A 22,935-nucleotide genomic window follows, 5' to 3' on the forward strand; every position below is an offset into this window, starting at 1 on the left:
TATCATTTTCATTGATATATTGTATAATACATGAAGTTAGGAAATTTTTTGACCTAGACATAGGTTTATGTTACATCAACAAAAAGAGAAAATTAAACAACATTACTACCTACGAGTAGTGTATTCACTTAGTTGTAGGATGGAGTTTTACATATAGTAAAAAGTAGTATATACATTCGATATCCTAATTTATATTAAAATAGAAAATAGAAGTAGTGTAAACACTACTTGCGACGAGTACGGCTCCTAGTACAGGGCTCTGCCACATGGGGTTCTGATTCCCTCATACGTCTCTCCAGTGTAGTCTGACGCTCTTGAAGTGCTCTCATTTCGATTTGAGCAACAATCATTTCTACATGGAGCATGTCTGTATGGTGTCTGGTTTCATCGTGATCTCCGTCTAGACGATGAATATTTGCGGCATTTTGTTGGGAAGCAGTTGTGACTTCTAGAATTCGGTTGATCGATATCCGGGATTGATCAACCTGACGGGAAATACGGCGCACTATAACAGGGAGGGCCCTGTCATCCGATCCTCCATTGCTGATGTCATAGAAATTTCCGTTCATACCAAATGGAGGACGTTGTCCTTGTTGGTGGCTCCATCTGTGTAGTTCTTCACCCCATGCTAGGGTTGGACCATGATAATGTTGTCTGGCTACTGGGCGTTGTACTCCTTGTGGTGGATTATATACCTCTGGTTCTGAGTCTGTGCCATCTGAATTATCTTCTTCACTATCTTCCCCAGGATCCTCTTCAGGATCATCTTCTACCCAACCATTATTCCCTTGGTTAGGGAAGTAGGGATCTCCAGGTGGAGGATATCCTACCATAAAGTCTATACGAGGAATTAAAGGTAAGATGCATAGAAACAATGTAGTTTTACAAAATACTCCTATAGTATTTTAAATTTGTGTTATGTTCTAAAGTTCTTCTGTATGTGTAGAGTTTGGTAAGTTTTAGACTTGTCGCAACACTACCATCACTCCCAAACACATGTTGATCATATCTCAAATAAATATAGTTGATCAGGCCATATTTATTGCAAATATAATTACATAACTGTCCAGGTTTAACTGTAGTGTTCAACATCCAAATACTTTTATGTAGTTATTACTGTGATACTATCTCTGTATATGTAAGTGTTAATATACTTCTTATAAAATAATTATATTTTAAAACTATACTTGTAGTCTGAGCACTCCGTCCCCATTGTATTTATAGTTGTATATCTTTTATGAATTGACATACTGAGTTCACAATAAACAATGCTCTCATACCAATCTGTCACACCCCAAACTAGAACGGCGGTAACATTCGAGGGTGGAGGACTTCATGTATAGTATCACAACAATGCATAATAGTAATCAAAGTACAACAACAGCCATTGTATTTATAAAGTTATAAGTTTTACAACTGTATTCAAAACATAATGTATATGAACTCAAAAGTACAAGTTTAAAAGACACGAGTTTATAAATCTCTGTCTTCACAAAAGTTGTGGTTGTACATGTATCACTATTTCCCTGAGAATACAAGTACATTTTGAAAAGGTGTCAACAATTAAGTTGGTGAGTTCATAAGGATGTTTGTAACTGAAATTTGTTTTCTTGTTCATTGATAAAGTAAACATGTTTTTCCCAGAAAATCCTATATTTTCTGTTGTGTATGTATTTGTGTTCTAAAATAGTATGATATAGTTTTAAATTCCCATAAAACTATGAAAAATAAGTTTTTTTTCTCTGTATTGAAAATGGTAATCTGTTTTTATACTTGTAACATACTGTATTATAGTCTTATAATTAAATAAAACTACGTGAAGTGTTACTTATTCATACACTAATCATTTTGTTCAATACCAAATTATGAGTTATTGTAACCATACTAGATGACTTAGGATGGCCTGAACACGACGTTCTTCGGCGTCGTAAAAGTTACAACATTTGTCACCACAGGTCTGCTGACCTAGCTGTTGCAAGCAGCTCTGGTGCGGGATTGTCTGTCCCGTATAGATCTATACACAAGTGTCACGTTCCCACTCTAGGAGATTCTGGTTATAATTTCAAGACTTTTATTGGTACTTGGAAAAGTACATGAAGGTAGTCTCACAAATGCTATATTGATGATTAAGCGTAAAAATATTGAAAGATTACTTTGTAATAAATACACTGTAAGTAGGTTTCATAAACTGTATAGAATATACTTTATAAATTTGTTTTCAGTAAAGTAATCTGTGACAACCGTCAATTTCTAGTCAAGTCAAAGTCAAATAAAGTCAACAAGTCAAACCGGTCAACTCAGCTAACCCTTGTATATTAGGGTTTACATTATGTTACTACTGTACAACTCGCTATTTTAATAAGAAGTTATCACTTGGAAAGTTCGTATGTTCAGAATTCTTAAACCCTAATTAGGGTAAGTGATGAAACTACTTGGTAAAACATTATTTTGTACCCCTCGGGGGCGTATAACATTCATAACGAGGCTTAACGGGGTTTACAAACCTTGCGTTGCGAAACTAAACATCCAAAAAGGTCACAAACGAAGTCTCTCTCAATCTTCCTTTATCAATCTCTCTCTCTCTCTCTCTCAAATCTCTCCCAAATCTCTCTCAAAACTTTTATAATCATTTGGGGCATCCCGATCCTTAACGGAGCCAAAAACCACTCGAAGCGGGAAGTTTATTTGAAAAACAGCCATTTAGGGCCGAACCCTCTTAGAGGCGAACCTCTTAGAGCCGAACCCTGCTAAGACCGAAACACCTCATTTGGACCGAAGCTACCATAGATCGAAGCTGAACTTCGGAGGACCGAAGGTCCCTTACGGACCGAGACCCTGACGAGCCGAAGCAGCTCCGAGCGAACCGAACCACCGAGAACGAACCCGAAGCGTGCTCCGCATCCGCCTTCGCCTTCGTCTATGCTTCTCGCCTGCCTTCGCTTCCGTATCCTGTCAGCAAGTTCGCCTGCGAGGACTTTCGGACTGAACCCTCCCTCTCGGTTCTTAAGGACCGAACCTCGCAGCTTCGCCCCTATTTCCCAGTTTTCGACCATTTTCGAGTTTTAAGCTCGTTTTTCGTGATTTTAAAGCAGGACTTTCACCCAAACTCATATTTTGGCATATGAGACCCTATATATTCATATTTTAATCACTTTTTAGGGTAAAATCTTAGTCTAAAAATAAAATCTATTGTGTAAGCTTTTGGAGTTGGAGTGTTGACTTTTCTATAAATCTATGACACAAGCTACCTCCCATACCACTTTATGATCACCCTCAGTCACTATTCATCCCTACCTAGTCAACTATTTGTCCTCCCACCCTCTTTCTCCAGCAAATGATCTTGATCAAAGGCTGAAAATCCTTATCTCTCCTTCCACATTACTCACTCTTTCACCAAAAAGCAAACCCATTTCTCTCTCTCTCTCTCTCTCACTCACTTTCTCTAAACTTGAAATTCAAGGCTGTTCTTGAGCATTATCCTTCATTTTTGGTAAGTAATTTCATCTTTCACTTGATTATCTTACACTCCTTTCACTCAAATCATGGATTCCTTACACAAATATCATCATATTTGTTCATAGAATCTTCGAATCTTCAAGCAACTCCCAAGTGTTCTTGACTTCGAAGCTTTTTCTGTTCATCATCCATCCTAAGAGATCACTCAAGGTGAGTTCATACCCCTACATTTTCATGTTTTCTTCAAGTTTTAGGGGGGAGGGGGAATACAAGTTAAGACACCTTAATATAACTCAAACTCATACATCAGCTTTTCACAGAAGAGTTGAGTCCTATTCACGGACTGTTTTGACCATCTTAAACTTAATATCTTTCAAAACTGTTTAATATGCAAGTCTTTTAGGTTTATACCTTTTTAATGACTACTTGCACATCTCCATACGATTTTTGGCGATTTTTACAAAACTGCCTATCATTTCAGAAATGAGTTCGGACCAGTCTGTAAATATGAACATTTTCACACAAGTTAGAGATTTCTAACAATCATAATAAAAACTATGAATGAACTAGACACATTTTCTAAACTACCAGAGTTTACGGATTCAATTTTCGACTTCGTATGATTTTTCTATGGTTTTTCTAAAACAGTGCAGAAAAGTTAAAAACTAGTTAACAGCTTACAACTTTCATAACACTTTGTAACATGTTGAGCAAAGTGTAACCTTTGATGACTTCATATTTTGCATGTGATTTTCTGTTGTGATATAATTATATAACAGAAAATATTCTCTGAAATGTAAGGGTCCTTTGTAGTTACAAATAATACAAGATGAAATATAATAAGTATAGTTACGCATTTGTTAAACTATTACATACACATGAAGGGTCTTACCACAATACAAACGGATTTTTAATTACTACATGATAAACTATAATAGGTATATTTTATGAATTTCACATCACTAATTTAGTACACAAAGGGAGATTTCACTTCCACCACAGAAAAGGTTTTACATTCAAACCACACGTAAACTTGTTAACGTAAGTTGTGAGACGATTCTTCAATTGTACTCTTAGAGTACGGGTTAAAATTCCTGCAAGTTATAACCACAGTCTCTTGTAGGGAGAGCGTGATAATTGTGTATAGATCTATATTGGGATTGACATCCCACACCTTGCTGCTAGCCACAGTGGGACTTGCAGGTCTACGGGTGACAAAAGTCATAGGATCTTGACGTCTGAAAAACGTTGTAGCAGGTTCATTCTAGTTATAGTATGGTTATAATGGCTCACATAGGGAGTTAACATCATTTCAAGTTTACGGTAAAATTCTACCTTAAAAGGGGTCTTATCTATTTAAAATTGCATATATCGTTTTAAGTACGAAATACGCATATACACTCGGTCTTGGGATTTAAGACTAGACTTTTTATAAGGAAAATATTGGATTTTTCTTGTGTATACAATACATTTACAAATGAGGGTTTTCCAAATCACTACAACCAAAAGCTTATGAACTCACCAACTTAATTGTCGACACTCTTTCAAAACTACTTGTATTCTCAGGAAACCAGTGAAACGGGTAACCAACTGCTTTTGAGGATGGGACGCAAGACGTCAATTTATACATTTTTGTCATCATAATGTAATTGATTTTGAAATATGTAAACTCATACTATGGTGTAACTTTTTCAATTATATTTATGATGGTTGTATTTACTATGAGCACTATTATACTTGTTGTTGTGATACTATACATGAAGTCCGCCACCCCCCGAAAGTTTCCGCCATCCTTGGTTTGGGGGTGTGATAGATTGGTATCAGAGCATTGTTTATAGTGAACATAGTATATCAAACCACATAAGATATACAAACTATAAACACCAAGGGACTAAGATTCTCTGATTAAATGTTTTTCCCTACAATTATACTTTTAAAAATAAAACGTTATTCATATGAAAAAGTATAAGTACATACATGCATACCGGTATAGTGTCACGTCTAAGGAAAATGCGAAAGTTAAAAATAGAGGAGTTGTGCACTGTGACTATGACTTGGGATATGCAATCAAGTCTGGGAGGAATATAGCCTGATCAACTATATTCGTCCGAGAAGTGACTAGTATATGCCGGGGGATAGTCATAGTGGACAACAAGTCTATCAACCTACCAACTCCCATACAAGTATAGCTCTAAGAATCAAACAAAACATTTAACATACTATAGGGGTATTTTATGCACTAAAACACAATATTTCTAGATTCATTATGTGCCTCTTACACCCCTATTCTCGTACAGATGACATGGCGGGATTTCATTTACCCGGAGACCCCTACTTTCCGAAACAGGGGAACGGTGGTTGGTTGGAAGCAGAACCGGAAGAGGATCCCGAGGAAGTATTCGAGGAGGAGCCCGAAGAAGACCCCGAAGAGGACGAAGAAGAAGAGGAATTAGAGGACGAAGAAGAAGAAGAGGAGTCGGAGGAGGAAGTCATCAACCCTCCTTACATCGCCAGGGTGCCTGCGAACCGTTTTGGCTACAACGGGCCCGAGCCCCGTTGGGCAACAATGATCGAGAGATGGAACCGTCAACAACGACAACGATCACCATTTGGCGATCAACGAGGTTACTATGACCTCAGTCATGGGGTACCGGCTGACAGAGCCCTCCCAGTCGTGATCCAGCAAATCACGAACCTAGGGGACCAGAATAGGGAAATGACGAATCAAGTTCGGGATCTTAATGCTATTGTAGAAGCCTCAGATGCTCGTATCAGGGACTTAGAAAGAGACTTCTATCCCATGGACCAACTCATCGAGGACCTTACCACCGCTCGGGCGGAGGTAAGGGAGTACCAGGTAAGGCACGCGGCGCTCGAGGAGAGAGTGATCGCGGCCAAACGCCAAATTGTGAAGCTGCAGGGAGCCTCGACCTCGTCTCAAGGCCACAGTGGACCAGCTGATACCACCCGCCTCGAGTAGTGCATGCACTACTCATATTTTGTTATAAACTAGATTTACGAGTATGTGTTGGGACTACTCTTTCCTGCAAGTAGGTTTGACCCTGCGTCTAAGTGGCTACACTAGCCGAAGGGTCTATGTGCTGCCAAAAGTTTCTGTTACATTGATATAATGTAGACCTTCTATAAGGTCAAATTTTCCTAAGAACATGTACTAAATTGTATTAATGAAAATTGGCATGCATTTTATTTCATTGGGAGTTCACCTCCAAATTCATAACATAACATTACAAACAATTTGTTTATGGTAACTCTGAGATTATTTGATATATACCTCGAGACTATGTGTAATTAAGAGATGATCGACTTAGAAATGGTGAGTCCTCCTTGGGTCCTGTTCCTTGTTTGGTTCTGGACTTAGGACAGACTCATTAAGTTCGACGGTCTATTGAACCTTAGTTGCACACAACTAGTATACATTGAGTGGTCTTATGAGTGGATCAGGCATGGAACAAAGATTGCAAGATTTCATTTGAAGTCATTACTACTAAATTCATAAGTTTACTTATATAGACTCCTACTATGAATTGTTTGCGAACATTTGAAAGTCGGAATATACTATACTTGAAAACTAATAACCGAATTCTACGACACCCGACTTATAACCATTACTAAAAGAATTATACTCGTTTCTTCTGTAAAATTCTATGACAGAAAGATGCCACCTCGTAGATCTGCTAGGCGCACTGGCAGAACACAAACAAATCCATCACCGCCGCCTCCCGAGTATGATCTTGTTATGTTCCAGGCTGCGGTTACGGCCGCATTGGCAGCTGCTATGTCCCAAATCAGCACTGACGGTGCCAGGAGGACAGGGAGCGGTACTAATAACTCCACTCAAGGAGATAGCCAAGGGCGTTCGAGGGAATGTTCCTATAAGGACTTCACAGATGGCAAACCCGATTCTTTCAATGGAAGCGGGGGCGTCATCACTTTGATGCAGTGGTTCGAGAAGACCGAATCCGTCTTCGAGATCTGTGCGTGCCCCGAAGCAAGCAAAGTCAAATTTGCAGCTTGCACTTTCACCGGCAGGGCCCTTACTTGGTGGAACGGCCACGTAAAATCTCTAACTCTCGCCTTGGCTAATTCGATAAGCTGGGAAGACTTGAAAACTATGATGCTGAAGGAGTATTGCCCAAGGGTGAAGTGCAAAAATTAGAGCAAGAACTGTGGAGTCTCAAGATGACGGGCTCTGACCTTGCAGCTTACACTGCCCGATTCAATGATCTAGCACTCCTCTGTTCGGCGATGGTCACTCCGGAAAGCAAGAAGGTGGAACGATACCTCCGGGGACTATCTTCCCAGATTCAAAATAGCGTGTTGGCCTCAAGGCCAACCACCTTTGACAGTGCCAAGGAGTTGGCACAACAACTCATCGATCATCGGGCCAGCCATGTCAATGTGACAACCACCTCCGATCAAGCAAAAGGAGGGAACAACAAGAGGAAGTTCTGGAACAATAAAAAGAAGCAATCGGCGTAGGACCCCACCAAGAAGCAACAAACTGTTACCATCCATGCTGCCACTACTCCTTCCACTCCAGCACCACTGAGACAATATGCTGGAACCCTTCCCAAGTGCAACAAGTGCAACTTTCACCACAACGGTCCTTGTCGTGAACTACACTGCAACAGCTGTAACAAAAAGGGGCATACCGCCCGTTTCTGCAAGGCGTCTGCCCAGCAAGCCAACCCGGCCGCCAACGCCGGAGCAAGCCGAGCCTGTTATGGCTGTGGGGAAACTGGGCACTACAAGAGGGACTGCCCAAAAACTAAAAACGCAAGCACCGGCGGTGTCGGAAGGATCTTGGCCTTAGGACAAGGGGAAGCAAGGGAAGATCCCACGGTGGTTACCGGTACGTTTTTCCTCAATAACGCATATGCATGAATATTATTCGATAGTGGAGCGGAGATGAGTTTTATTAGCCACAAATTCAAACAATTATTAAAACAAAATCCCCAATCACTAAAAGATACATACGTTGTAGAAATGGCTAATGGAAAAACAGAAAGCACTAACGACATATACTCAGGGTGTAGCCTCACTCTAGACAATCACTCATTCAAAATCGATCTATTTCCGGTTTCAAGGTAGTTTAGAGAGGCTTAAAAGTGAGTAAAAGTAGGAGAGAGGTTGGGAATTAGCAACAAAAACCGGAGGTCTCGCTTTCTATTTATAGGAGGCTGAAGCCTCGCTGTACGCTGGGCGTAGCGTACGCGTCCAGCCTACTTCCTACGTGTTGAAGCTAGTTCATTAAATGACATGCATGCGACGGAGAGGTGACGGAGGGTGGACGTGGCTGGCCTCTGACCTTGTTTCCGAGTACACTGGGCGTACTCTTGTACGGTGGGTGTTCTCACATTTCTTCAACTTTAAAATTTCGTAACTTTCGCATACGAGCTCCGTTTTTGACGTTCTTTATATCTACCCGTAGGTGAGACTATGCTCTACAACGTTCGTTTAGACTCCGTCGGCTAATTTTGACTTTATTTTTAAAGTTATATTTTTAACAGGCCGAGACAGGAAAAGTCCGTTAAAAATTCATAACTTCTTCATCCGACGTCTGTTTTCGTCTGTCTTTTTACTGTTGGATTTCTTTTGATAAGATCTCCGATTCTCGTTTAAGTTGTTTTGGCCAAAATTTGCTCAATCTAACTTTCGAGTTTCGGGCTGTGCACTGTCGTGTCGAAACTTAGAAAAATCATAATTTTTTCATACGAAGTCAGATTTAGTCATTCTTTTTATGGACACTCTCGGTTTAACATATACTATAACTTTCATTAAGATAGTTAAGGTTAAAAAAGCATTTTATTGAAAATTCACTTTTTACGTTAAACAGTGTTTTGCCGGTTTTGTCGTGGATTTTCGATAGGTCATAACTTCTTCGTTATAACTCGGATTTGGGCGTTCTTTATATTTTTGGAATCCTTGACACGATTTCTATCACTATATTCATCCCAAACAAGTTTGTTTAACATTTCATTTTTGAGGGTCGATTATATAAATGCACATAGTGTACAAAAATTTCTCTTTATTGTTGATCTATACTATTCATAAAGTCGAAATAACGGGTTGTTACACAAAACACCTTACAGGGACAAAACTTGAAACAAAAACAAAGAATATAAATGCTTCTGCTTAAAAAAAGAGTTAGGAACCAAGCACACAGACCACCCCAAACCAAAAGGACCATTCGTGTAATTTACCCTAAATAAATTAAAAATAAACTGCTAAGGGCAAAATAATTATTTCGAGTGTAACATGGACCAAAGACGCAACAAAACATACCATAAAGATTGCACGAGTTAAAAAATAGTTATTAGGGGTGACAGAATCTGAACACAAAAATAAACGAGTTTTGATTCTGACCCGCTAACTGTCAAATTAACGGATCGTGTTCAAGTTAGTATTTGAGTTCACAGATCAACCTATATATATATATATATATATATATATATATATATATATATATATATATATATTAAAAGGTATTACTATTTTAAAGTAGGGACGGTGGAGGTATTTCACAATTTGGTGAAAACACACATCTTGTCTTGCATTTGCAAGCGATTATGCATAATGCCCTCCTGGGCACCACACTCAAATGAGCATGAGAAGATTTGAACCCATGACCTTCATTTGGAAAAATTCACGGTATAATATATTAGATTTAAGTTATGCGACTGTTTCTATCGGCATATACATGTTGCGTGCCCTAAATAAAATTGATTCTCACTATTACTCAAATAATATTTTGGTCAACCTGCCGACCCACCAAACCGTGAACTTGAATTTGACTCACGAACCCGAATTTGACCCGCAAACCCGTATAACAAATCATCTTAAGCCTAATGGACAATTTGTCCTGGAAGATATTTATCATTTTTAACAAAAGAAAAAAAAAAAAGTAAAAAAAAAAAAGTTTAAGAAAAAGGAAAACCTTGGCGTACCCGATGAGTCATAAATACGAAAGTACGTTTAGTTACGTAAGATCTAAATAACTAGGGCTCCATTTGCGTATAGCAAAGTCCTAAACCAGGTCAGGTTCCGACTTTCTCCGGTCGACTTCCGATCAACAAATCTTATAAACTGAAACCCCCACAAGGTAAACCAATCACTTAACAGTTTCAAAATCCTCATCAAATGTTTATGCTTCTTATGGTTGCCGATTCGTGTTACTCGACTTTATCAGAATTATCCTAGTCCTTTCATCTTCCATTTCGGTGTATGTTTGTAATTGCGTTTGTATACATACATATTTATATGTATGAATCGATTGTTTAGTTCTTTTTGTAGTTAAATTGTGCTCCATTGTTTCTACATAAGTAATTAGGTAAAGTTTTTTTTTTGTACATGGTTGTCAAATTCACTTATAAAGGTTCGATGAAAAACTTCTTTTAGGTTACAAATTCGACAAGTGTTGCTGTTTTAAGAAAAATAAACAATCACTACATCAAATCTTTCTGCATCTACATGGTTAAAACTGATGATTAGCTAACTAGGTTGATCTCACGAGTCTAGGCCTCTAGGTATCTCGAGGCTTATTGATGTTATCATGTTGACAATTGTTGAATGTTGATCATCTCTTAAACATATAGAGGCTGTATTTGTTTACTTTTGGGAGACATTTAGTTAAGGTTTTTTGTATAAAACTAAATGCTATTGAGCTATTCTATACATAGAGGCGACCCCTATTCATTGAAATTGAGTTTTTGGTAGTTGCTAATAAAGGCTTGACTAAGGGGAAAAAGCTGCTTGTTTTGATTCTATAACTAAAAATAACCCATTGATAGAGGGTTTTAAAAGAGAATTTTGAGATGATTACATTTACATTTGTCTCTATAAACCTTATTTGTCTATTTACTTGTTTATAATTGGAAAAAGATTTAAGCATTAGCCGTTCGAAGTAGAATAAAATTGATTGTATGCATGTGTTTATATCATAATTCATAAGTATCCCTATCTTCTTATTTTGATTATATTTTTTATAATCATTGCTGATCATGTATTTTAACCAATGACTTAAGTCAGTCATTATGGAGTCATTCATATGATAACAAATCAAGCTTCTCTTTTTCTTACCTAATGTTACATACTTTCCTTTTGTTGATCCTCAGTATAACCTCCACTCCAGGGTCGCCACCTGGCAAAGGCGAATCATATCCAAGAAGAATAACGTTTCAAATTCAACAATCAAAATGGCTGCATCAGAAGATAACAATACTCTTTTTCCAATCTTTATCTTCTCCATATTGGCTCTTCCTTTAGTACCTTACACAATATTCCAGTTATACTATTTAGCTACAAAGAAGGCCAAAATCGCCAAGTGTCAATGTTCAGTCTGCTTACAATCTGGAAAATACCACAAGTCTATATTTAGACGTGTGAGTATAATGATTCATAATCTTTTATTTCAGTTTTATATATAACATAATCTACACATTTCTGAATTCTTTTTTTGGTTTTATGTAATAAACAGATATCAAACTTTTCAACCTATAGCAACTTGACTCTTCTTATGCTATGGGTGATCATGGTGTTGTTGGCATATCACATAAAAAGCAGCAGTCATGAGGTGGAAATCTTTGAACCATTTAGTATTCTTGGATTAGAACATGGAGCTACAGATTCAGAAATCAAGAAAGCATATAGGAGACTTTCCATCCAATATCACCCTGATAAAAATCCAGATCCAGGTGGATAATTATTTTAAGTTTTTAACCAACTGTTTAATTTAAATTCTAAATTTCTAACCCTTTAAGGTTGTGTTTGAGGTGCCACAACTAGCTTATTTTTCGAGGTTTTTTAAGTTGTCATGTTTGGCAATCCAAAAAGTAGCTTATAAGCTAGCTTTATAAAAAGCTACTACTTAGGCTAGCTTTTCAAGACCTTTTTTTTAAAATTTTCCAACTATACCCTTAATTAATTATAAAAAAACATGTTGTTTTAAATGCCTATTTATGTCTTTTTATATCTTTCAACTAGCTTATCAACTAGTTTTACTTTTACCAAACGTTATTTTTTATCAGCTAGCTTTTCAGCTATCAGCTATCAGCTTAAACATAGCCTAAGTCTATTAGTGATAACTTTTTATTTTCTTTTTTCAGAGGCACATAATTATTTTGTGGAATATATATCCAAGGCTTATCAAGCTCTAACAGATCCAATATCACGTGAGAATTTTGAAAAATATGGTCATCCTGATGGCAGACAGGTACACCATAATCTTCTTAAAAGACCAAATTACCCTTGTAACTTATAACTGAAAAGCTAAAAGTTATTCAATTTTACATTTCATCGAAAACATTGATTACACAAATCAAAGTCCATTAATTTCTTGAATTGATTTGAGTAAATTTGTGAAAAAACAGGGGCTACAAATGGGAATTGCTCTCCCTCAGTTTCTATTGAATATTGATGGGACATCAGGGGCAGTGAATTTACTTGGAATTGTTGGAATTTGCATTATTATGCCCTTGGTGATGGCTGTTATGTACTTATCAAGATCATCTAAATATACTGGAAACTATGTCTTGAAGCATACTCTATCTGCATATTTCTATCTAATGAAACCCTCTTTGGCTCCAAGGTATATATTATTTTTCGACTTTTTAACTATAATTTAACACTTTTACTTTCACCATTTTATCAATTTAGCAACTTTACTATTTTCTACAGTTATTAAACCATTATATACTTTTTTTACCATTGAAAAAAAGCAATTTGCTCAATCCCCATATAATCGATTTAGCTACCCAACTTTTATTTTTATTGGTTTATCCACTAAACTATTACTATAATAAATTAATAATCATGAAAATTAGTTATTCACAGGCTAAATCGATAAAGCAGTAAAAGTATGCTTTACTTTTCTTTATTTGTTATGTATAAATACAAAAAAAAAAAAAAAAAAAAACAGTTCCACTTTAAACCAGGGGATCCATTTAGCCACTTAACTATTTTCTGTAGGGGAAATTGTCAGAAAAGTCCCTATATTTTCGGAAAAGTTTCACTTTAGTCCCCCAATTTTTTTTGAACAGAAAAGTCATGATTATTTGATTTTACACGATAATATTTTATTTCCTGTTAAAAGAAAAAAGGACTTTTTTGTTAATTCGAGCCAAAATGAAATGATTGGGACTTTTATGTTCAAAAAAACAATTTTGGGACTAGAGTGAAACTTTTCTGAAAATATTGGGACTTTTCTGACAATTTCCCTTTTCTGTAGTGATTAAACCATTATACTTTTCTGAGTATTAAAGAAATACCAATTTTTCATGGCAAAATGAAGAAAAACACAATGTGGTTTTGCTATTATATTGATTATAGCTACAAAATTATTATTTTTAATGGATATAGGCATATAGCCACTGGACTATTATTATTATAATAAATATAAATAAATAACTGTTCACTGGCTAAATCTGTAAAATGTTAAAAGCACTTTTTCTGTTTTTATGTTTAGGGTTACCATTACTTATGGCCAACAAACTAATTTTAGTTCATACAAAATACTATTTTATACACTTTATTACCCAACTTTTCCTTTTTACAATTTTGGCCCAAGTATTACTTTTTGTTACAAATTTGGTCCCGACTTTTTTTTTTTTGCAAATTTGTTTCTATATGTTTTTTGAAACTTAGTTTCTTTTATAATTTAGTTTTTTCTTTCTAATTTTTTTTGCATATCTGTTTTTATGCATGTTTTTGAAGGTTTTTTACAACCTTTACATGTTTATTTACAAGTTTCTGTTATGAATGTTTTTTCTTTTACAAATTCGTTTTTGTAAAAACAAATTAGTGCGTATTTTTTTTTTTAATTTTTTTACAACCCTTACGTGCTTTTTACCATTTTTTTTAAGGGTTGTAAAAAAATTAAAAAAAATTGTAAAAACAAACATGTAAAAGAAAAAACGTAAGGGTTGTAAAAAAATTAAAAAAAAAACATGTAAAAACAAATTAGTGCGTGTTTTTATGCTTTTTACCATTTTTTTAAATTTTTTGCATATTCGTTTTTATGCATTTAAAGATTGTAAAAACAAACATGTAAAAAACATTTTTTTTACAATCTTTAAATGCATAAAAACGAATATGCAAAAAATTTAAAATACAATTTTTATTAAAATAATCTATAAAAATCGAAAAACCCTTTAAAAAATTCACTACTAAAAAAATCAGAAGACGAATTCATAAAAAAAACTAATTACTAAAAACAAACTAATTTAAATAAAAAACATCTAAAACCAAAGTTGCAAATTCGTAAAAAAAAAAGTTGAGACCAAATTCGTAAAAAAAAAAGTTGAGACCAAATTCGTAACAAAATTTAAAACTTGGGTCTAAACTGTAAAAACAAAAGTTGGGTAACATGTAAAGTAAACCCACTATAAACCAATTTGTAACAACTTTCATAGTCAGTTACTTACATCTCAGGATATATTAAAGTGTATAAAATATTAAAATATGGAGTAAATTACACGAATGGTCCCTATGGTTTGGGGGTTATTTGCGTGCTTGGTCCCTAACTTATTTTTTAACTCGGAAAGTCCCTACTGTTTGTTTTTGTTACGCGCTTGGTCCCTGTCTTACCTAAAAAGACTATTATTTAAATAGGAAAAATGGTGGGGTAGGTAAGGTAAGGTGAAGGGGTGGGGTTGGGGGTTTGTTTATTTAAATAAATTAATAAATCAAGGGCAAACTAGTTTTTTTAGGTAAGACAGAGACCAAGCGCGTAACAAAAACAAACAGTAAGGACCTTCCGAGTTAAAAAAATAAGTCAGGGACCAAGCGTGCAAATTACCCTAAACTATAGGGACCATTCGTGTAATTTACCCTAAAATATGGTATTTTGGTTACATTGGTTGATCATAAGTAGTGTTATAACCAATGTTTTAGAAAGTTTCAAGTTTAAGTATAAAAATATGAGCAAAATAATTAATTAATTAATTATTTTTTTTGAAAAATTAATTACAGTAAGGTGATGGATGTGTTCATAAAAGCTGCTGAATACATGGAGATTCCAGTGCGTAGAAGTGATGGAGAGCCTCTTCAGAGACTTTTTGTTCTTGTCAGAAGTGAATTAAATCTTGACCTTAAAAATATTAAACAAGAACAAGCTAAATTTTGGAAGCAGCATCCTGCTCTAGTCAAGGTTTTTTTTAATATTCCTTTAAATTTTTTAATAATCTTTTTTTTTTTTCTATTAATATATATTTTTATAAAATTGCAGACTGAGTTATTAGTTCAAGCTCAATTAACTCGTGAGTCAGGATGTCTGACTCCATCTTTACAACGTGATTTTAGACGTATACTTGAAGTTGCTCCTCGCCTTCTTGAAGAGTTAATGAAGGTATTAATATTATGTCTATTTATTACAATAAACAAAAAATATTTAAACTTATTTTTATTTTTTATTTTATTATTGAGATCAATTTCATTTTCTCCCAATCAAATCCAAATGCATGCATGACAATTCAAATGATGGGAATTGAATTCAATCGCAATACATAAAATTAAGAGTAAATTACACGAATGGTCCCTAACTTATTTTTTTAACTCAGAAGGTCCCTACAGTTTGTTTTTGTTACGCGCTTTGTCCCTGTTTTACCTAAAAAGACTATTTTGCCCTTGATTTTTTAATTTATTTAAATAAGGTGGGGTAGGTAATGTGAGGTGGAAGTGGGGTTGGGGGTGTGTTTATTAAAATAAATTAAAAATCAAGGGCAAAATAGTCTTTTTAGGTAAGACAAGGACAAAGCGCGCAACAAAAACAAACTGTAGGGACCTTTCGAGTTAAAAAAATAAGTTAGGGACCAAACGTCCAAATTACCCTAAACCATAGGGACCATTCGTGTAATTTCCTCTAAAATTAAAATCCCACTTCCCTTCCATAAAGTCATGAAACTCAAATCCATATGTCCCTCATTTGTGTAAATGACTGAAATACCCTTCCTAAACCCTAGAATGATCATATACAAGAAACAATTATTCACAAAATTAAAAAAAAAAAAGTTATATTTTGGTTGTTGTAGATGGCGGTTCTACAGCGGCCCCCACATGGACACGGGTGGCTGAGACCTGCAATTGGGGTGGTTGAGCTCTCACAGTGTATAATACAGGTGCTTTTTTTTTTATTATTTATTTTTTATATTATCATTATAATTAATGATTAATAATAATATTATTATTATAAAAATTTGACATGTAGGGAGTTCCATTAAGTGCAAGAAAGCCAGTTGGAGGGTCTGTTGAAGGAATTGCTCCTTTTTTGCAACTCCCGCATTTCAGTGAGGCTGTTCTTAAAAAGCTTGCCAGGAAGGTATATCATTGTTATTTATATCAAATCCTTTTAGTCATTTAGACACAAGGGTAAAATTGTCATCTACTTTCATTTAAAACAATTCATTTTGTCAAAAAAGAGAAAAAGTCTTTGTTCATTAAAGCACTTTCCTAAAGAATTAAGTTGTTCCAGTTTTTTACAAAACTAAACCCTAAAAATCATAACGCTTTCTCTTTTCCTTCGATTTTCAAAGTATAGCATTATTTATCCAGACACTTTTCTATTCTGGCAAAATGACCATTTTACCCTTTACATGAACATATCATCTTAGGTTAAACAGTAAATGACCATTTCACCCTTTACATAAACATATCATTTAATTACTTACTACATCATTACTTTCTTCGCAGTACCATTTTGCCCTTTACATGAACATATCATTTGATTACAACATCATATCACTATCTTTTAGATTGAACATGATATTTTTCTATAAAACAGTAAATGTCCATTTTACCCTTTACATGAACAAATCATATGATTACATCATTACCATCTTTAGATTAGACAGTAAATGATCATCTCACCATTTACACAAACATATCATTACTAATGTTGCTTGATATACAACGTTTCCACCAAACAGTAAATGACCATTTTACCCTTCACAGAAAATCTGTACTTTTGAGCTACAAACTCATCACTATCTTAGATTGAGCATAATATATTTCTATGGAACATTAAATGACAATTTTACCCTTTACATGAACATGTCATATATGATTACATCATTACTACCATCTTAGATTAAACAGTAAATGACCATTTTACCCTTCACACAAACATATTGTTTAATTACAACATCATTACCATCTTTTGCTTAAACACAATATTTCCATCAAACCGTAAATGACCATTTTACCCTTTGCATTCAACATATCATATGATTGCATCATTACTACTATCTTAGATTGAACATGATCCTTCTATAAAACATTCAATGACCATTTTACCCTTTACATGAACATGTCATATATGATTACGTCATTACTATCTTCGATTAAACATTAAATGACCATTTTACCCTTTACATGGACATGTCATATATGATTACATCATTACTATCTTAGATTAAACAGGAAATGGCCATTTTACCCTTTACGTGACCATGTCATACATGATTGCATCATTACTATCTTAGATTAAACATTAAATGACCATTTTACCCTTTACATGACCATGTTATAAATCATTACATCATTACCATCTTAGATTAAAACATTAAATGGCCATTTTACCCTTTACATGACCATGTCATAAATGATTACATCATCACCATCTAAGATTAAACAGTAAATGACCATTTTACCCCTCAACAGAAAATCCGTACTTTCGAGGACTTCCGCGACCTAACCCAACAAGACCGCTTCGACCTCCTAACAAAAACCGCGGGCTTCACCCCACTCCAATCCCAAGACATCGAAACCGTGCTCGAGACATTACCATCAATAACCTTCGACATCAAATGTGAAACCGAAGGCGAAGAAGCAATCCAGGAGGGCGATATCGTAACTATGCGTGGTTGGGTCACACTCAACCGCTCCAACCACAAAATCCGTTCCCTCCCACATTGCCCAAACTACCCTTTCCACAAAGAAGAAAACTTTTGGCTCCTTTTAGCGGACCCCACATCCAACAGCGTATGGATCTCCCAAAAAGTGAGCTTCATGGACGAATCCGCCGCCCTAATCGCCGCCCCGAAAGTAATCCGGGAGTCGAAAGAGTGGGCGGGAGCCACCCCGAAGGAGTTGAATTTGGCGGTGAAGGAGGCGGTGGAGAAGGTGAGGAATGGGTCGAGGTTGGTGATTGGGCGGTTCTTGGCGCCGGAGGAAGGGACGTATAATTTGACTTTGTTTTGTTTGAGTGATTCGTGGTTGGGGTGTGATACGAAAATGAGTTTGAAGTTGAAGGTGTTGAAGAGGAGTAGGGCGGGGATGAGAGGTGGGGTGGTGGTGGAGGAGGGTGTAGAGGATGGTGGTGAGGAGGAGGAAGTGGAGGAGGATGAGTTGTATGATGATGATGAGAGTGAGTATAGTGAAGATGAAGCCGATGTGGAACATGAGGTTGTGGATGATGATGATGATGATGATGTGAATGATAATGATAATGATAATGATAATGATAATGATAATGATGAGGATAAGAAAGAGAATTAGAAGATAGTTTTCTTTTTTTTTTCTTTTTAATATATACTTTGGTTTGTAAGTTATGACTTTGGACTGAATTTTCAAAATTTGTTTAGAACATTTCATAATAATTAATGTCTTTAAAGTAGAATCCATACATTTTTAGAGTTTTGGTGTTTGCTCAGTCATATATTATATAAGGAAATAACTTTCGGTATTTATATATTAATGACCTTGTACTTTATTTGACATGTTTTGGACTTTGATTTAGACTGATGTTAAAAGATAACAAGCTACCCGACTAATATGTAACCATTGGGTTTAAATCGGAATTTTCATTACCTATTACAATATCATCCAAAAATAAACTATATGAATTTTGAATAATTCAAATTTTTGTTTTTAATATTACATATAATTTTAAAATCATATATATTAATAATAAAGTTATAAGTGGTATAAAAATATAAATCGTTTGAGGTCAGTTAAATGTGATTAGGTAATTGGACAAGTATATCGCTTATAACCATCATAAACCAGTGAAATGTTTCAGAAAAAAGCTCATATCTGATGCCATAACCATTTACATGTATAAAAAAATCTTAGGTTTGATTTATCCTTTGGAATTCGTGTATTTTGCCATACTTGATCTTTATTATAAAATTGGTGTATGAAATTTAATTTTATAAAGTTTAAGGTCAATTTCGTAATTAAAGAAAGTTACATAAATAGGTATGAACAAGGTTCTAAATGGGGTGAGTCATAAGCTTGACGACAAGATCAAGCCTAGGACATTGTGAACCATGACTTTTTTAAAGCGTGATAATTTTATATACATTAAAAATATCATATAATTATAGAATTATATCAAATATATTAAGTTTTTAGAAATGTTATATTATCATTTAATATAAATAGTTAACAAATACTTAATTGTTTTAAGTCCGTTTAGGAAAAAAAAAACCCTAGGCCATAACGTCATAGGTCTAAGCCATGCATTTAGAACCATGATTATGAGAATGAAAATTAAAAGAGTAAATTATATTTTTTGTCTTTGAATATATCTTATTTTTGCAATTTTGATCCTAAAAAGTTTTACACGGCAAATTTTAGTTTTTATTTAAAGTTTTTGTAACATTCTTTTTATAATTTACGTTAAAATTAAAAGAGTAAACTACATTTTTGGTCCTGAGTATATCTTATTTTGGCCGTAAAAAATTTATCTATCAATTTTGGTGCGTTATAAGGTTTTAGGTTTTTGTAACAATTTTGGTCTTGTTCCAAATAAAATGTATTTGAATCTTACCACTAGAAAAGGGGATATGAACCCTTTTTGAATCTTATTCTTCCAAAACCATGCCACTAGTGAGATTATACACCACACTCATGATCTTTGTTCATGCCATATCAAAATTATTAATAAGAAACAAAACATTTAACTCTATATATATATCACCATTTTTTTTTACTTATGAAGCTAATATTTATTGTAATTATTAATAAGAATCACAACATCTGACTCTACAAAAAAAAAATATCACCATTTTTTTTTTACTTATGAAGCTAATATTTCTTATAATTATTAATAAGAATCACAACATTCGACTCTACAAAAAAAATATCACCATTTTTTTACTTATGATTCTAATATTTCTTATAATTTATCGGTGTCCCGGACAATAGTTTTTGAAGGAAGCACAATCGCCGCCACCGGATTTTGTTCCATTCCACCGCCTTCATCAATAATCAGTCTAAGACCATCCACATGAAGCTTCCCATGGTGACCACTTACCACAATTGTCGCGCTTTTGCTCAATTCCTAATTTATATCAAATATTAATTAGAAATATCATTATGTATAAAAAACAATCTACATTGCCATAATAAGTGAAGAAATAAAAGTACGTTGCTATTACGGGTAATACATGTACATGTGGGGGAGAATGGAATCGTATCATACTTTCATTTCTTCCTGTTACAACATTTTATTTGAAAAATTTACACAATTATAGCAATGCCATCCAAATACAAAACAAATTTCATTGCTATAATTACATAACTTTTTTAAAATATAATGTCCTAATAAGGAAAAAAATTGAAAGAACAACAAATCACATTTTTGGTCCCTGAGTATAGTTGATTTTTCCAATTTTAGTCCAAAAAGTCATTTTGCAATTTTGGTCCTTATTTAAAGTTTTTATAATGTTTTTGCTTTCTGTTCCAAGTAAAATGACTATTTTTGGTCGCTGAGTATAAACGATTTTTGCAATTTTGGTTAAAAAAAAATACAGCCATTTTACTTCAACCAATGACCAAAACTTTACAATAACCTCAAAAGTATAATGCTTTATAATAATAAAACGCCTTAACAAGAAAACTTAAAGTATAATGTTTTATAATAACAAAACGAAATAGGATGCTAAGATACACAAATAAATAAAAATACATTTCTATTTCTTGCATTTAACATTTTAAGATTTTAGATTTACCTCGGGGATGTCCCACACACTCTTTCTTCCACTAAGTGGCTCCACCTTTGGAATTCTTGTGTCTTTTGCCTTTAAATATTTAATTTGTTCTTTCACATCTTTCCCTTTTTCCAAACCACCATGAACAGCGATTAATTTACAAGATTGAAGTCCATTTTCGGTCTCTATGGACACATTCTCCTAAATAAAATTATTATAAGATAAAACGCAAGAATATAGAGGTTATTTTGAGTAAAAAAATAAGGTAAAATTCTAACCTCTTCATAGATCCAAACCAAATTAGAAAGAAACTTTTTGTGGTTATCAGGAACTGCTTTCATCAAATCTGTACAATCCATTCACAACTTAATCATGGAATTAATTTAATCACAACATTTAAACCTAAAAAGAAACGAAAAGTGAAATACATACCAGAAGATCCATGAGGAACACCATAAGATTCGAATGTGGTTCCAGCATCATAAATCGAACCCTTATACTCTGTTCCTTTAGCAGTATTAAACTTAACAGTAATCTTCCCAGCCCATCTCCTTCCTTGCAAATGCATCTTCTCATATCCATCATCTTTATACCACCCTTCTCTTTCTTCGCTCGGCTTAAACTCCTCCCACGTATCAGAAAACGCCGATCCGTCTGGCGGCGGCGGGATGGCTCCTAGAAACGCTGCGAATGCGAAATCATGGTTTCCGGCGAGGAAGACGTGGGATTGATTTGGGTATTTGGAAGGAAGTGCGATTAGGAAATCTAGAACTTCGCGAGTATGGGGACCTCGGTCACAGTAATCGCCGAGGAAGATGATGTGGGCGTAGTGGAAATCGGAAGGTGGGATTAGGGTTTGGAGATTGGACCAGAGATTTTGGAGCTTGGTTATGTATCCATGGATGTCGCCGATGCAAATCACGACCTTTGGTTTGGTGGTTGTTTGTGGTGCGATTGACATGATTTCGACTGTGTGTGTGTGTGTGTATTTCTGGGTGGAAAATGAATGGTGGAATCAGGAATGAAACGAATTAAGAAAAATGTTTGTCGTTTTTTCAAGATTTTTTCGTTAAAATTTTCCAAAAAAAATCTAACTCTGGTTTGAGCGAGTTCTTGAACTTCTGCAATTTCAAGGAGATGTGGTCCGAAGTGCGAACCGGGTTAGAAATGCACCATGTACCGGTCCAATGGCTTTTATTTTCACCTTACCTCCATACCTCAAAGCATTTATTTAACAACAATAATATTTAAAAAAAAATAAAAAATAGATGGTTAGTTACTAATTTATGAAATTAGCTTTTATATTTATATATAAATGATCTTTGATTTCTTCTGTCTGTCTGTCTGTCTTTTTTTTTTTTTTTTTTTTTTTTTTTTTTTTTTTTTTTTTGTCATTAACAATGCTATTTCTCTAAAAATCGAATTGGCAGTTTTCATAATTTCTAGCATTTTAGCCACTAACAAAACAGCTTTGGTTCTTCATCAAGGTATTCATATGTTAAGACCGGATTACACCTGACTAAACTTTTTT

The 22,935-nt window shown here is 34.7% G+C and overlaps 2 protein-coding genes across 2 annotated transcripts; one reads left to right on the forward strand and one right to left on the reverse strand.

The window, feature by feature from the left end:
- Positions 1-10,447: 10,447 nt before the first annotated feature.
- Positions 10,448-19,107, forward strand: LOC145159164 (dnaJ protein ERDJ2-like). The gene is made up of 10 exons (XM_079078078.1): positions 10,448-10,579; positions 11,592-11,858; positions 11,954-12,170; positions 12,582-12,688; positions 12,846-13,063; positions 15,445-15,622; positions 15,701-15,820; positions 16,503-16,589; positions 16,679-16,789; positions 18,130-19,107. Exons 2-10 carry the CDS (start codon positions 11,673-11,675, stop codon positions 18,964-18,966), a joined length of 2,061 nt encoding a protein of 686 aa, XP_078934204.1. The 5' UTR covers positions 10,448-10,579; positions 11,592-11,672; the 3' UTR covers positions 18,967-19,107.
- A 1,351-nt stretch (positions 19,108-20,458) lies between these two features.
- Positions 20,459-22,572, reverse strand: LOC145159165 (tyrosine-protein phosphatase RLPH2-like). The gene is made up of 4 exons (XM_079078080.1): positions 21,837-22,572; positions 21,683-21,750; positions 21,426-21,605; positions 20,459-20,755 (listed from the first exon to the last, which is right to left on the reverse strand). Exons 1-4 carry the CDS (start codon positions 22,363-22,365, stop codon positions 20,591-20,593), a joined length of 942 nt encoding a protein of 313 aa, XP_078934206.1. The 5' UTR covers positions 22,366-22,572; the 3' UTR covers positions 20,459-20,590.
- Between the last annotated feature and the right edge of the window lie 363 nt (positions 22,573-22,935).

Source organism: Lactuca virosa, chromosome 2 (assembly GCF_052849685.1).
Source record: "Lactuca virosa cultivar CGN04683 chromosome 2, Lactuca_virosa_CGN04683_v6, whole genome shotgun sequence".
Taxonomy (NCBI): domain Eukaryota; kingdom Viridiplantae; phylum Streptophyta; class Magnoliopsida; order Asterales; family Asteraceae; genus Lactuca; species Lactuca virosa.